Genomic DNA, 12,079 nt, shown 5'->3' on the forward strand with positions numbered 1-12,079 from the left:
TTCTTCATTAACTTACTTCCTTCAGCTTGCTTAATCTCTTCGGTTTATAATGTACAGTCATAGAGAAGACAGTGAAACTATTCATCTGTATACTTCTACACTGGGGTGTGGAGGGAGCAAGAAACTACAGCGAATAGGCATTAGGAGACATACGTTCCGACTCATCCCCTTTACCTTGCACTAGTTCAATACAACAGGACTACTAACTACCCCATGGGCAGAACACTGTATGTGGCACTGGAGACGGGTAGTGAACAAACTATAAAAAAAATCCAACCTCACTGAGCTAATACGTGATGTGGGAAGGCAGTCCATAGATCAAGTAAGGTAAGTACACAGTATGTGCTAAGTGATATGGACAAAAATAATGCAAGGAAAAAAGTAGTTACAATAAAGCTAGATGATAAAATGTCATTTATTTTAAACTGTATATGTGTATGAAATATAGGCATAAAAATGCATAAATGAATGGTAATAGTGGTTACTGCAGACTGGAGAACCTTCAGGTAATTTAAATTTTCTTATATTTTGTTTAAAAATCTTTTTTTAAAAAGATTTTATTTATTTGACACAGAGAGAGAGAGAGAGAGAGCACAAGCAGGGGGAGAGGCAGAGGGAGAAGCAGGCTCTCCGCTGAGCAAGGAGCCTGATGTGGGACTCGATCCCAGGACTCCAGGATCATGACCTGAGCTGAAGGCAGATGCTTCACCGAATGAGCCACCCAGGTGTCCCTGTTTAAAAATTTTAATAAGCATTATTTATGCAAGCAAAAAAGCCCAATAAAACCATTGCTATTATATCAAATAAAAATCCATGGAAGCACACAGAAATAAAATAAAGGAAGGTAGCATATATTTAGAAATGATAGAAGGGCAATGATCACAGATACTAGAGGAAATTCCAACTATTATAAGCAATTAAAGACTATGAAAGGTGAAAACTTTAATAATTTGATATTTCAGAAAAGTAAGGGAAAGAGGATATTTGGATCCCTCATGCCAATTTGACAGATCTGCTGAGGGTTCAGAGGAAGAGAGTGTCCAGGAGGAGCACTAGTGTTGGCCCAGAATGGCAGAAAGGACTCAGACCTCTACTGCTAACTAAATCTGGGATTTAAGCTTTTAGTAGTTTTCTGAAAGAAATGAACATTTTAAACTGATTTACTCTCTAGAAAAATTGACCTCTAAATGTCCAATTTCTCATTTTTTATAATTATAAAGGAAAGCCACAAACAATAAAATATTAAAACAGTTTAGTTCTCAGAAAAACACAGAAGATGGTTACAAAATGAGCTAGAGTAGGATTTCTTAGTAAATTGTTAAGAACCAACCTTGTGGAAACTTTGGATCCCCTTTGTCTTTTTCTATTTGATTTTCTTGTATTCCTGACAAGTCAACTCCTGTCAGGTTTTCTTTAGCATCAAACCAGTCTTCACTTATTTCTCGATAATTTTTGCAGTCTGAGAAATTGAACAGAAGTAGCTATGAATTATGTATAATGTTAAACTCTGAGAAATTATCTAAAAAGCTTCTCAGAATAAATCAGCATGAGGACAATTACTAGTTTTATGTAAAAATAAATATCAGCAAAATATAAACTAAGCATAAAGATTCTTTGAGAAAGGTTTTTTTGCTAGCCCCTGAATAAAAAATACTATTCTGAGTGATCTGCTTCCCAGTTTTCTTTTAATTAACACTGATTCCTAGCTTATTAAAAGCCTTACTTTTCTGATTTTTAAATTATCCTTTATTGAAGAAGAGACACATTTTTATACACAGAATAACAGTAAACATCTTTAAAAAGGGATTAACCAGTTTCATTAAAAATTGAATTAATGATCTTTCTGGAATGATTATCTCTTCTCATAGAGGACAAAAATAAAACAGTACAATTTACATAGATACAAACTGGACAGAAGAAAGAATTTTCAGATTGGAAAACATGAACCAGAAGAAAGAATCTGTATAATTATTTGACATTATCAAATATATTAAGTAACCTTACAGATGTTACATAGATGTAATAAGAACATACTTAATGTTCATAATCAGAATGATGCCATTCAGTCAATTAAAAATGTTGATTTTGATTTAATGAATGGGCACTAGGAGTATTTTAAACTTTGCTACTTGTTTTCGGGCAATGACACAGGACTACATCTGTACACTGACCTTTGTCATCGAGTTTCAGCTGACTTAAGTCTACATCTACGTCACCATTTTTTAAACCATCTTCCTTGGGTAGTGCCTCCCGTTTAGGATGACTACTGTCAGACAGTAAGGACATCTGAGGATTAAAATAATAAAAACAACAATAAATACGGACTAATAGTTACTGCACTGTTACTATGTGGCAGGCACTCTTCACTAACATTGTTCCGTCCTCATGACAATGAAGGCAATGAAAGCAAAATCATTTTCTATAGGTGAGCAAACTGAAAGTAAGTAACTTGCTGCTTTATGTTGGTCACACTTAACAAGAAAAAGGATTTGAACTCAGCCTGTGTATAGTGACTGCCAACACTACCATTATTTAGCAAAGTGTGACACACATACACACAAGGAGTACTTGAGATGATTTTCAGAAGTGTTCTATTTTCCACATTAACAATTAACAGTAATACATTTAATGTAATGTGTGCTTATATATACCTTTACAAAAAGTGGCATTTCTTTCCCATATTTAATAGTTACTTTTTACACATAAATTTATTTAGGAAGAAGAATCATTTAGGGGCGCCTGGGTGGCTCAATCAGGTGAGTGTCTGACTCCTGATTTCGGCTCAGGTCATGATCTCAGGGTCATGGGATGCGGAACCCCATGTCGGGCTCCACGCTCAGCACGGAGTCTGCTTGAGATTCTCTTTCTCCCTCTCCCCCTCCCCATCCTCTGCTCGTGTGCGCTCTCTCTAAAATAGATGAATAATCTTAAAAAAAAAAAAAGAAATCATTTAAAAATACAAAGCAAGTAAGATTATAGGTAATACACGGCTATGGAAAAATGTGAAGATGGTACATGAGTAGCTGAAATTTAGCAACACTACCCTCCGCTGTACTGGTTTTCACACATAACCTGTTAATTTAATGAGACAGGTATTAAAATTTCATCCTAACTTATAATAGGTATTGTCTTATAGCCCAAACTAAGATTATATAAAAATTGTTATATCTGTATCTTGTATTTTTAAAAATAATTTATTGTGGAGCGCCTGGGTGGCTCAGTCATTAAGCATTTGCCTTTGACTCAGGTCATGATCCCGGGGTCCTGGGATCGAGCCCCACATCGGGCTCCCTGCTCTGTGGAGAGCCTGCTTCTCCCTCTGCCTGCCACTCCCCCTGCGTGTGTTCCCTCTCTTTTTTTTTTTTATTTTTTAAAGATTTTATTTATTTATTTGACAGAGAGACACAGCGAGAGAGGGAACACAAGCAGGGGGAGTGGGAGAGGGAGAAGCAGGCTTCCCGCTGAGCAGGGAGCCCGATGCGGGGCTCGATCCCAGGACCCCGGGATCATGACCTGAGCCGAAGGCAGATGCTTAACGACTGAGCCACCCAGGCGCCCCTTGTGTTCCCTCTCTTGCTGTGTCTCTCTCTGTCAAATAAATAAATAAAATCTTAAAAAAAAGAATTTACTGTTCTCCCCAAATAAGGTTATATCATTGTTACCATTACAATGATGAAAAAAAATCCTCCAGAACATTACATACCATTAAATGAACGTGTTTTAGCAAATTATATAAGAAATGTGAGGATATAAAAATCTGGTTTTAGATGTTAAAACGGAGATTTTTTTTAATCAAGTAGAACAATGGAATACATAATTTGCTAAGGTAATTTACTTTTAATCATTTGTTAATAGGAAAGTATGTAACTCAATAAACTATTTTACTTTTGGCTCCGTAATGCATCTTATTATTTAAGACTGCCCAAATAGTATAACCTCAGGGTGAAGACCAAAATCCGAAAACAGCAACAAAGTTCAGCTTTTCTATGGCACTGCCTCAGTTCACAAGGAACAGCGCCTGTGTTTCTATCCCACTTCACACTCTGCAGAGTGCCCTTACACGGACTGTTACCGGACACACAATTCCTTAGGGGACAAGAGAGATCAAGAACACCTGTGAAAGGCATTTAAAAACTAATTTTGTCATTTCAATAAAGAAGGAATTAAGCTTTTGCTTTGTCTAAAATGAATGAGGTATTACTTTACCTCATGAGATGCAGATAACATTTTACTAGGTTTTTTTTTTATTTTTTTATTGTTATGTTAATCCCCATACATTACATCATTAGTTTTAGATATAGTGTTCCATGATTCATTGTTTGTGCACAACACCCAGTGCTCCGTGCAGAACGTGCCCTCCTCAATACCCATCACCAGGCTAACCCATCCTCCCACCCCCCTCCCCTCTAGAACCCTCAGTTTGTTTTTCAGAGTCCATCGTCTCTCATGGTTCTTCTCCCCCTCCGATTTCCCCCCCTTCATTCTTCCCCTCCTGCTACATTCTTCTTCTTCTTTTTTTCTTTCTTAACATATATTGCATTATTTGTTTCAGAGGTTCAGATCTGAGATTCAACAGTCTTGCACAATTCACAGTGCTTACCAGAACACATACCCTCCCCAGTGTCCATCACATTTTACTAGTTTTAAGCACACTGCATCAGCATGTCGGTGGCCGTAAGTCATGGTTGCCTTAGACAGTTCAGGATTATAACTACTGTCATGGGGAGTCACTAACGTCACTGCCTTCCATCCTCAGCAGTCTCCTGGTTTGTTACTGAACAGATACCACGGACATCTGTTAGATCAGGACATTATGTTCCTTCTAATCAGTTATATCCCTCAAGCAGTAGTACACAAAGCCAGCTGAGTGAAAAAAAAGATGTGAGAGCTTCTGAAAGCCATAAACTTACAGATTTACACCAATGAACTATTTTTTAAAAATCTCACTTGAGAGAGTGTCTTTTTTAGGCTTGAAGAGACGTCGACATCATGTGTACTTTGATTATCTACTCCAGGATCTGCTTCTGAAAAGCTAAACAGACAAACGTTTCATTAAATAGCTTATCAATGTTCTGAAAAAGGACCAACAGAAAACTTAAAGTTAACCGAATTTAGCAATTTTTAAGATCTAATGAATTCTACATTAGATGAAACCATAACTTACACATGTGATTCTTCTTTCATTAGCTGGAAAGAGAGAAAAGGGAAGAAAAGTCTTTTAGTTTAAAATGTATTCTGTGCAAACAGAGTAAAATTTTAATTATAAAACATACATACATACCGTGGAAGCAAACGTAGAGAAGGTCGATAATAATTTTGATTCCATGGACAGCGGGGGCATATCTTCCAGAGGCATGCCCTTGTTTATTTTTTCTTTCAAGCTCTCATATCTAACCTTTAAGTCTCCCAAAACAGACAGTAGTGCTGATCCTAATTCCTTCTCAGTAGAATTACTTGATAAATTTCTGTTCAAAAGTCAAATTTACAAAACTCCTTAGGCACAAGTCATCCATTTAACACTATTATATTATATGCTGAGTTCCAACTCTACCAGATCTTTACAGATTTTTTCTTTTAAATATCTAGTAAAAGAAAACCAAAGAAGATGTTTCTCTAGGGGTAGCAGGAGCAGCCCTCAGTATATAAGCTAGAGAGAAGGTGGCAGGATGTCATGCAAAACTGTGCTACTGACTTCAGCCATACTTGGGACTTTATAAACATCCAATCTATCGTTTCACTGGATTCGCCATCCTGACATACCCTGCTGCCTCCCCATGAAGTTAAAATGTATGACTTTTTAAAGTCCATTACCCCAGGCCAGCTAACAAACCCAGTTACAATCTACCCCTCACTTTGCCTTTCAAAAATAAAAATTAAAGAAATTTTCTGGTATAAATTTAAAGCTTATAATGACTTTCTAAGAAGATACAGATTTAAAATTAACAATCACCTATTTAACCCTGCCCTGTTTTCCACTATGAGTTTGTAAATATCAGTGCAGTGGCGGTGACACATCTGATAGTGAACATTTAAAAGGTGCAACTCTGCTTTGATGGCTCTCTGCATGATTTTCTGACAGCACTTTGATGGCAAACTCTTCGCCGGCTCCTTAGAAAGTTGACATTCCCTTTAAAATAAAAGACTGGATTAGGTAAGATTCCAAATATTTTTCCCTGTTAATGACATGCCTCTCAAAGAGATTTTAAATTTCTTAAAATTTTCTGTCCAGTTTAAATCAATTTCTACTAAGATGGAAAGGCTGTAGGAAACATTACATCTTCAGAAAATAAGGATGTCAAGTCAAAGTAAGTATATTCTTTCTAGAAGTCAAGGAAGTAAAAAAGTTTCCAATTTATACTTTCTTTTACCAAAAAAGGATTCTGAAGTACAGAATCAACTTTATTTATCCATAATCAATAGATTTTCAACCTAAATCAAGCTTTGGCCAACGTTTTTTAAAGTTATAAGCATTCTGGATGGAAATGGTTCTTAAATGTATTATCTCTCTCTCTTTTTAAAAGATTTTATTTATTTATTTATTTGAGGGAGAGCGAGCAAGCACCAGATTAAACTCATTAGGAGAATGAAGAATGAGTGAAGGAAAAAGTAAATGAACTCAGAGCATGAAAACGAATTTGGCTTCTCAGAGACCTGCCCTTTCCTCTCCGAACCCCCACCCCAGGTTCTCCACAGATGCAGAGTAAATTACACAATGAATTAAAATCAAGATTAAAATACTCCAGTGAAAACAGCTATTTACTACTTCAAATATGTGAAGTTTTCCATAGGTGCTATTTTGTTTTGGTCTAGAGAGGGATCAAATGAAGGAAAATGGAATAATTAAATCAGTATAGATTTGTGTTGAATAAATAAAGATAAGATGCCATGAGTTTCTGAAGGAATTATTGAGATAGAATCTTAATAAGTGAAAAGCTTTAAAATTATACATTATCCTAATATTTATTTATTTGAAGGCAAATGGCTGAAATAGATGATCTCTTAAAGTCCCTTTTAGCTATTATCCCATATGGTTAACACCCTACAAAAAAAGCAAATTACTGTTTTGATTTTTTCCCCATGTATATCTGCAGGTTTATACATCTGATTTACCTTTCAGGATATTTCTTTAAGTCTGTGATAGCAGATGTTTTTCTTAATTCCAGGGGATCCTGGAAAACATGGTTTAAAATAAAATTAGAAATAGATCACAAACAACATATGTTGTATCTGGAGTTCCAAACTGGTAAGATGTAAAATTCCAATTTCTAATTGACTTGGTGGCAACAGCTGCCACCAAAGAAGGACAGAGTTTGGCAGCAATCTATTACCTTTCTCCTCATTCAGCATTTCCTCACAAAAGCCTTAGGGACCCCTGTTATAATTCAACCAACCATTTATTTCATCATACACAGCCTCTATATAAGGTCAAATAAAATTTTATTATTAATCATATTGGCTTTACCTTATTTAGAAAATTTCCATTAGGTTTTGAACTGTCAACTGAGAGAGATTTTCCCAATGATCCTTTTGTCGCAGCCCCTGGTGCATCGTCATCATCCTGACTGCATGACCAATCTGTATTACAAGCCACGCTTCTCTGTTTCTCACTGGGCCATTCACCAGGCCGTTTTTTGTTCATCATTGTTATCTCTGTATTGCTTGAAGTAGATGCTACAGAAAATCTTGCACTTGTTGCCCTGCTGGTTGTGAAACAAGCCCTAAAATCAGTGCTAACGTCCACTGTCTGATTAACTGTGACTGTCCCGTTTGCTGCATCTGTCACTAATTTGGGACGTGTTCCTTCTATATTGTGAAAGCAAGTTTTACTTGTCGTACTGCCATCAGCAACCTTCAGGGAGATATCTTCTACTGCCTGACTGTCTTTGACTGCAATCCTCGGGAGAGTAACAGAAAAATCTAAGGCTGGATTAGGAGTATTTTGTAGGCTTTTATAATGTGAATATCCACAGGCAGAAATTACTGAATCATCAAAAATAGAGGTCCAGGATGTTTGACAATCTTTACCGGGTTGGAGTAACATCTGTAAAGATGTGTCTTGTTGTGATGTGCTAGGATTTTCAAGGTGGTGCGACTTTTTGTTCTCAACAATTGCATTCCCACAAAAATCTTTACTTTCAATTATTTGACATTTCATTTTGCCAGTATACATTTTAGTTTTTAATGCTTTTTGAGGGATCAAGAAACCACTCTTAGACTGAGATTCCTGGTTCTCAAGCAGACTATTCCCTAGTACAATTTCATCAAAGACTGTGTGGTACATTAAACTCATCTCTTGTTCCTTACACATTTCATGCTTTGGTTCATGATATTCTCTTAACACAACAGAATTCTGAAACTTGGAGACATGAGGTGCATCTTCTTGTCCATAAACATCAATTGAATCTAAAGAGATGCTACAATTACTTTCCAATTTAACATGATTACCTTCTAGATTGCTAGCACATTCAACTTCATAACCTGAATTTCTCAATCTAACAACTTCCAGATTAGGGATGTTCAATGTTTTCATTTGGTCAAAAGATAAATGGGTACTTATGTATTCTTGCTCTTCTGCACTGTGATATTCCTGCTGTGAATCTTCATCTATATCAGGCTTTTGTGCATCTTCAGCAGTTTCTTTATAATCATCATCTGAAATCTTATAGGTTCTTTCCAAGCCAATAATTTTATTACCTTGATATTCCAAAATATCAAAAAACACCCCTTCTCTTTTCTGCATTTCAGAATCTATTTCTGAATTTAAATGAATGAGACTTTCATTCTTTAGTTTTGACTCTGAATAATGTATAGAGTATGTTTCATTTAAGAAAGCACAGTCAATACTGTCCTCAAACTCGCTAGACTGAGAGAGCATGCTCTCCCTGTTAGGATCTGGACTCCCAGTACAAGATAGCTCCAATAAATCCATTCGGTCAGTACTGCTGACTTCTTTGTCATTAGCTCTTTGTTCTAGTGCCAAGGAATCCCAGTCATCACCAAGAAAAGCCAATTTGGCTTTGTTACAACCATTGGAAGATAATAACAAATCTTCTTTCTTAGGATTAGAAGGCGCATCTGATTTAAAAAAAAGAAGAAAATGTTGGCATCATTAACAATACAGAAGCTAAACACCAGAAAAACCTTAGATATGATCTGATCAAAGCTCTTCCCAATATAGGAATAATTTTTACATTACCCATGACAAATAACCCTTATGGTTGCTGCTATGCACTAAATTTTATTCCCCTCGAAATTCATATGTCTGTCGAAGCCTTAACTCCCAGTGTGACAACTGGAGATGGGGCCTTTGGGAGGTAATCAGGGCTAGATAAGGTCACGAGGATGGGGCCTTCAGGATGGGATAAGTGCCTCAAGATGGGATAAATGCTAGAGAGCTTGCTCTTTCTTTCCACCATGTGAGGACACTGTAAGAAGGTAGCCATCCACAAGCCAGGAAGAGAGCCCTTACCAGAACCTGACCACACTGGCACCCTAATTTGGACTTCTAGCCTCCAGAACTGTGAAAAAATAAATATATGTTGTTTAAACCACCCAGTCTATGGTATTTTGTTATGGTAGCCCCAGCTGACTGAGATAATAGCCAAGATTCTTCTTGAATTCTTTCAGTGGCAAGGTGTTTACTATTTATAAGGCAGCGACTCTATAATCTTTGGGTGCCTCCTAACGACAGCCTCAGGCGTTGCAGAAACAAAGGGAAGAAGACATTGGCACTGCACCCAAACACTTTCAGCTTTCCTAAGGGTCACAGATAAGAAAAGGACACTTACATGTAATACAGTGACAGAGTTGTGTTAACGAGCAGGAAAATGCTTGAGAAGAAAGAAGTAAACTTCAGAGGAAACTTTACATTTAAAAAGTGTTCTGAAACAAAGCAGTTATTTTAGGCAAATCAAACAGCAAGCACACAGAAAGTTAGCTACATGAAAGAACATGGCATTTTCAGGAAATTGTAAGCCACTTTGGAATAAAACACCTCTATGGAAATGACAGGAGCTATGAACAGAAAGAGGCCTTTTATAACGTGCTAAGAAGTATGGCTCTTATTCTAAGGCAACAGACAACTACTGAAAGCTTCTTAAAAGGGTAATCATGAGAATAGAATGAGTTTAGATGACCCTGGCAATGGTGAGAATAAAGGCTTGAAGGGGAGACTGAGGCAGAGAGACTAAGTACAGAAGACGGATGAGAAGATGGGACTGGTATAAAAGTGCCATACTGACAAGACTTGGTGGTTGATTAGGAATGGGAGATGAGGGAGAGGTAATGGCTTTGGAAATTTTTTGGATTAAGAACATAATCAGAACCACGTTTTATATCAAGATCCAGTACACACACACACACACACACACACACACACATATGTATATAAGTGAAACAAAAATCCAACAAAACAGTAACTACTCTATGTCCAATGTATTTTGGTATTTTCTGGTGTGTTTAATTTATTTTAAAAAAGCTGATCGCAATCAGCTAAATTGATTTCATGACTACCAATTGGTTACCACCTGCTTGGACATCATTCTGAGATAATGCTAAGGTTTACAACTTGGTATTACAGTTGAATGGGAATATTTGGAGCTAAAGGGATAGAGGCACTTTATAAAGAGGAATAGAGAGAAAGCAAGGTAGGGGAGGGAGGAGATAATGAGGGGTCAGTTCCAAGCAAGTGGAGTTTGAGGTCAGTGATAAAACACCCACATGTGAATATCTGACAAACTATTATAAATATGGGGTTGGAGCGAAGGCTAGAAGTGTCAGCTTCACTTTTAAATTTATCTGTTTTTCTTAGGGATTTGTATAGGAGTTAGTTATGTATTCTGGATACTAATTCTTTGTTTTTCATATTTATAATATGAGAGACTTTTTCCTAGTTTATTGCTTATCTTTTAACTTCCTATAAAATCTTATACTATATGTTTTTTAGATTAGTTAAATGGATCAGTCTTTTCTTCCCTGACTTCTGGGTTTTGTCTTTCTGGCCTTCTCTACCACAGGATTATAAAAGTATTCTTTTATATTTTATTCTAATATTTTGTGTGTGTGTGTGTTAAAACCACATATATTCATAAGCACAAAAACTTAGTCATTTTGCTTTTTATGCTCTTATTTCTTATTTTCTCATCTACCATTACCACAGATAAAGAAATTTCTGATTTGGGTGAAGACAAAACATCTACAACTTGGGCAGCAGAGGCCAACCTGCCCACCCTCCACTTACCACCCTGAAGGCCTGGCTGAATAGAAACCCTCTCTTCTGGCTCACCTTTTCTTTCCTAAATCTTCCATTTACCCAAGAGGTCCTGTGAAGGCTGCCCATATTCACCAGAAATCACCTGAGTGAGTTTGCTAAATTAAAAACATGCTGAATCTTACCACCTTACTAGGAGGAAGGCTTAAAAAGTAGCAACGCTGGACAGGGAACTAACTCGCCCAATTACAGTTAGTACTTCTCTCCACCCAGAATAAAGCCAACTGGCCTGGCCCCTCACCTTTCTGGATGTTTCCTCCATTACAGTGGGAGCCTTTACCAGAAGCTATCTCCACCACTGCAGTAGCCTGCATCTCTCAAGGATGTGCACTCTAGAAGAGGGATAAATACCAAACTTATTAGACTTGGCATTATATTTTAAAAACTATTAGAAAATCAAGAATTTAACAAAATGGCAATTATAATCAGAGATTCTAATATAAGAGGGCTGATAAAACTGGTAGAACATTTGAATAACTTTTGTAAAAGCATGAACTGACAGCCAAGTCATAGATTATATTATTTAAACAGATATGGCACATTCTTTTAAAATTTCCAAGGAACATTAAAGGATAATATATTAGGCTACCAAAAAAGTCTTAATCCAAAAAATAGAGTATTGAAGGCTACAGTGTGACCCACTGATATCAAACCTGGATCAAAATGTTTCAAAACAAATTATAGACCTATTAAAGCCCAATGGAACACTATATCCATATCCGTACAATGGAGTATCGTTCAGCAACAAAAGGAACAAACTGAGGCGTATAATCTCATGGAGTAATCTCAAAAACATTATGCTGAATGAAA

General features: G+C 36.6%; 1 protein-coding gene across 1 annotated transcript; it reads right to left on the reverse strand.

The window, feature by feature from the left end:
* Positions 1 to 1,261: 1,261 nt before the first annotated feature.
* On the reverse strand, positions 1,262 to 11,583 carry RBM44 (RNA binding motif protein 44). Its single transcript, XM_032413209.1, has 9 exons — positions 11,511 to 11,583; positions 7,463 to 9,075; positions 7,111 to 7,169; positions 5,951 to 6,127; positions 5,282 to 5,465; positions 5,165 to 5,187; positions 4,948 to 5,032; positions 2,172 to 2,286; positions 1,262 to 1,459 (listed from the first exon to the last, which is right to left on the reverse strand). The coding sequence occupies exons 1-9, from the start codon at positions 11,581 to 11,583 to the stop codon at positions 1,308 to 1,310; spliced, it is 2,481 nt and encodes an 826-aa protein (XP_032269100.1). The 3' UTR covers positions 1,262 to 1,307.
* Between the last annotated feature and the right edge of the window lie 496 nt (positions 11,584 to 12,079).

The sequence above is a fragment of the Phoca vitulina genome, unplaced genomic scaffold, assembly GCF_004348235.1.
Source record: "Phoca vitulina isolate PV1807 unplaced genomic scaffold, GSC_HSeal_1.0 scaffold1, whole genome shotgun sequence".
Classification (NCBI taxonomy): Eukaryota; Metazoa; Chordata; class Mammalia; order Carnivora; family Phocidae; genus Phoca; species Phoca vitulina.

Excerpts from the sequence above, each read along its gene's own strand:
- RBM44 (XM_032413209.1), bottom strand. The coding sequence starts at position 11,583 with ATGCAGGCTACTGCAGTGGTGGAGATAGCTTCTGGTAAAGGCTCCCAC. Across the intron at positions 2,287-4,947 it reads TAAAAAAGACACTCTCTCAA|ATGTCCTTACTGTCTGACAG; the intron begins GTGAGATTTTTA and ends TTTAATCCTCAG. Across the intron at positions 1,460-2,171 it reads GCTGAAACTCGATGACAAAG|ACTGCAAAAATTATCGAGAA; the intron begins GTCAGTGTACAG and ends TCAATTTCTCAG.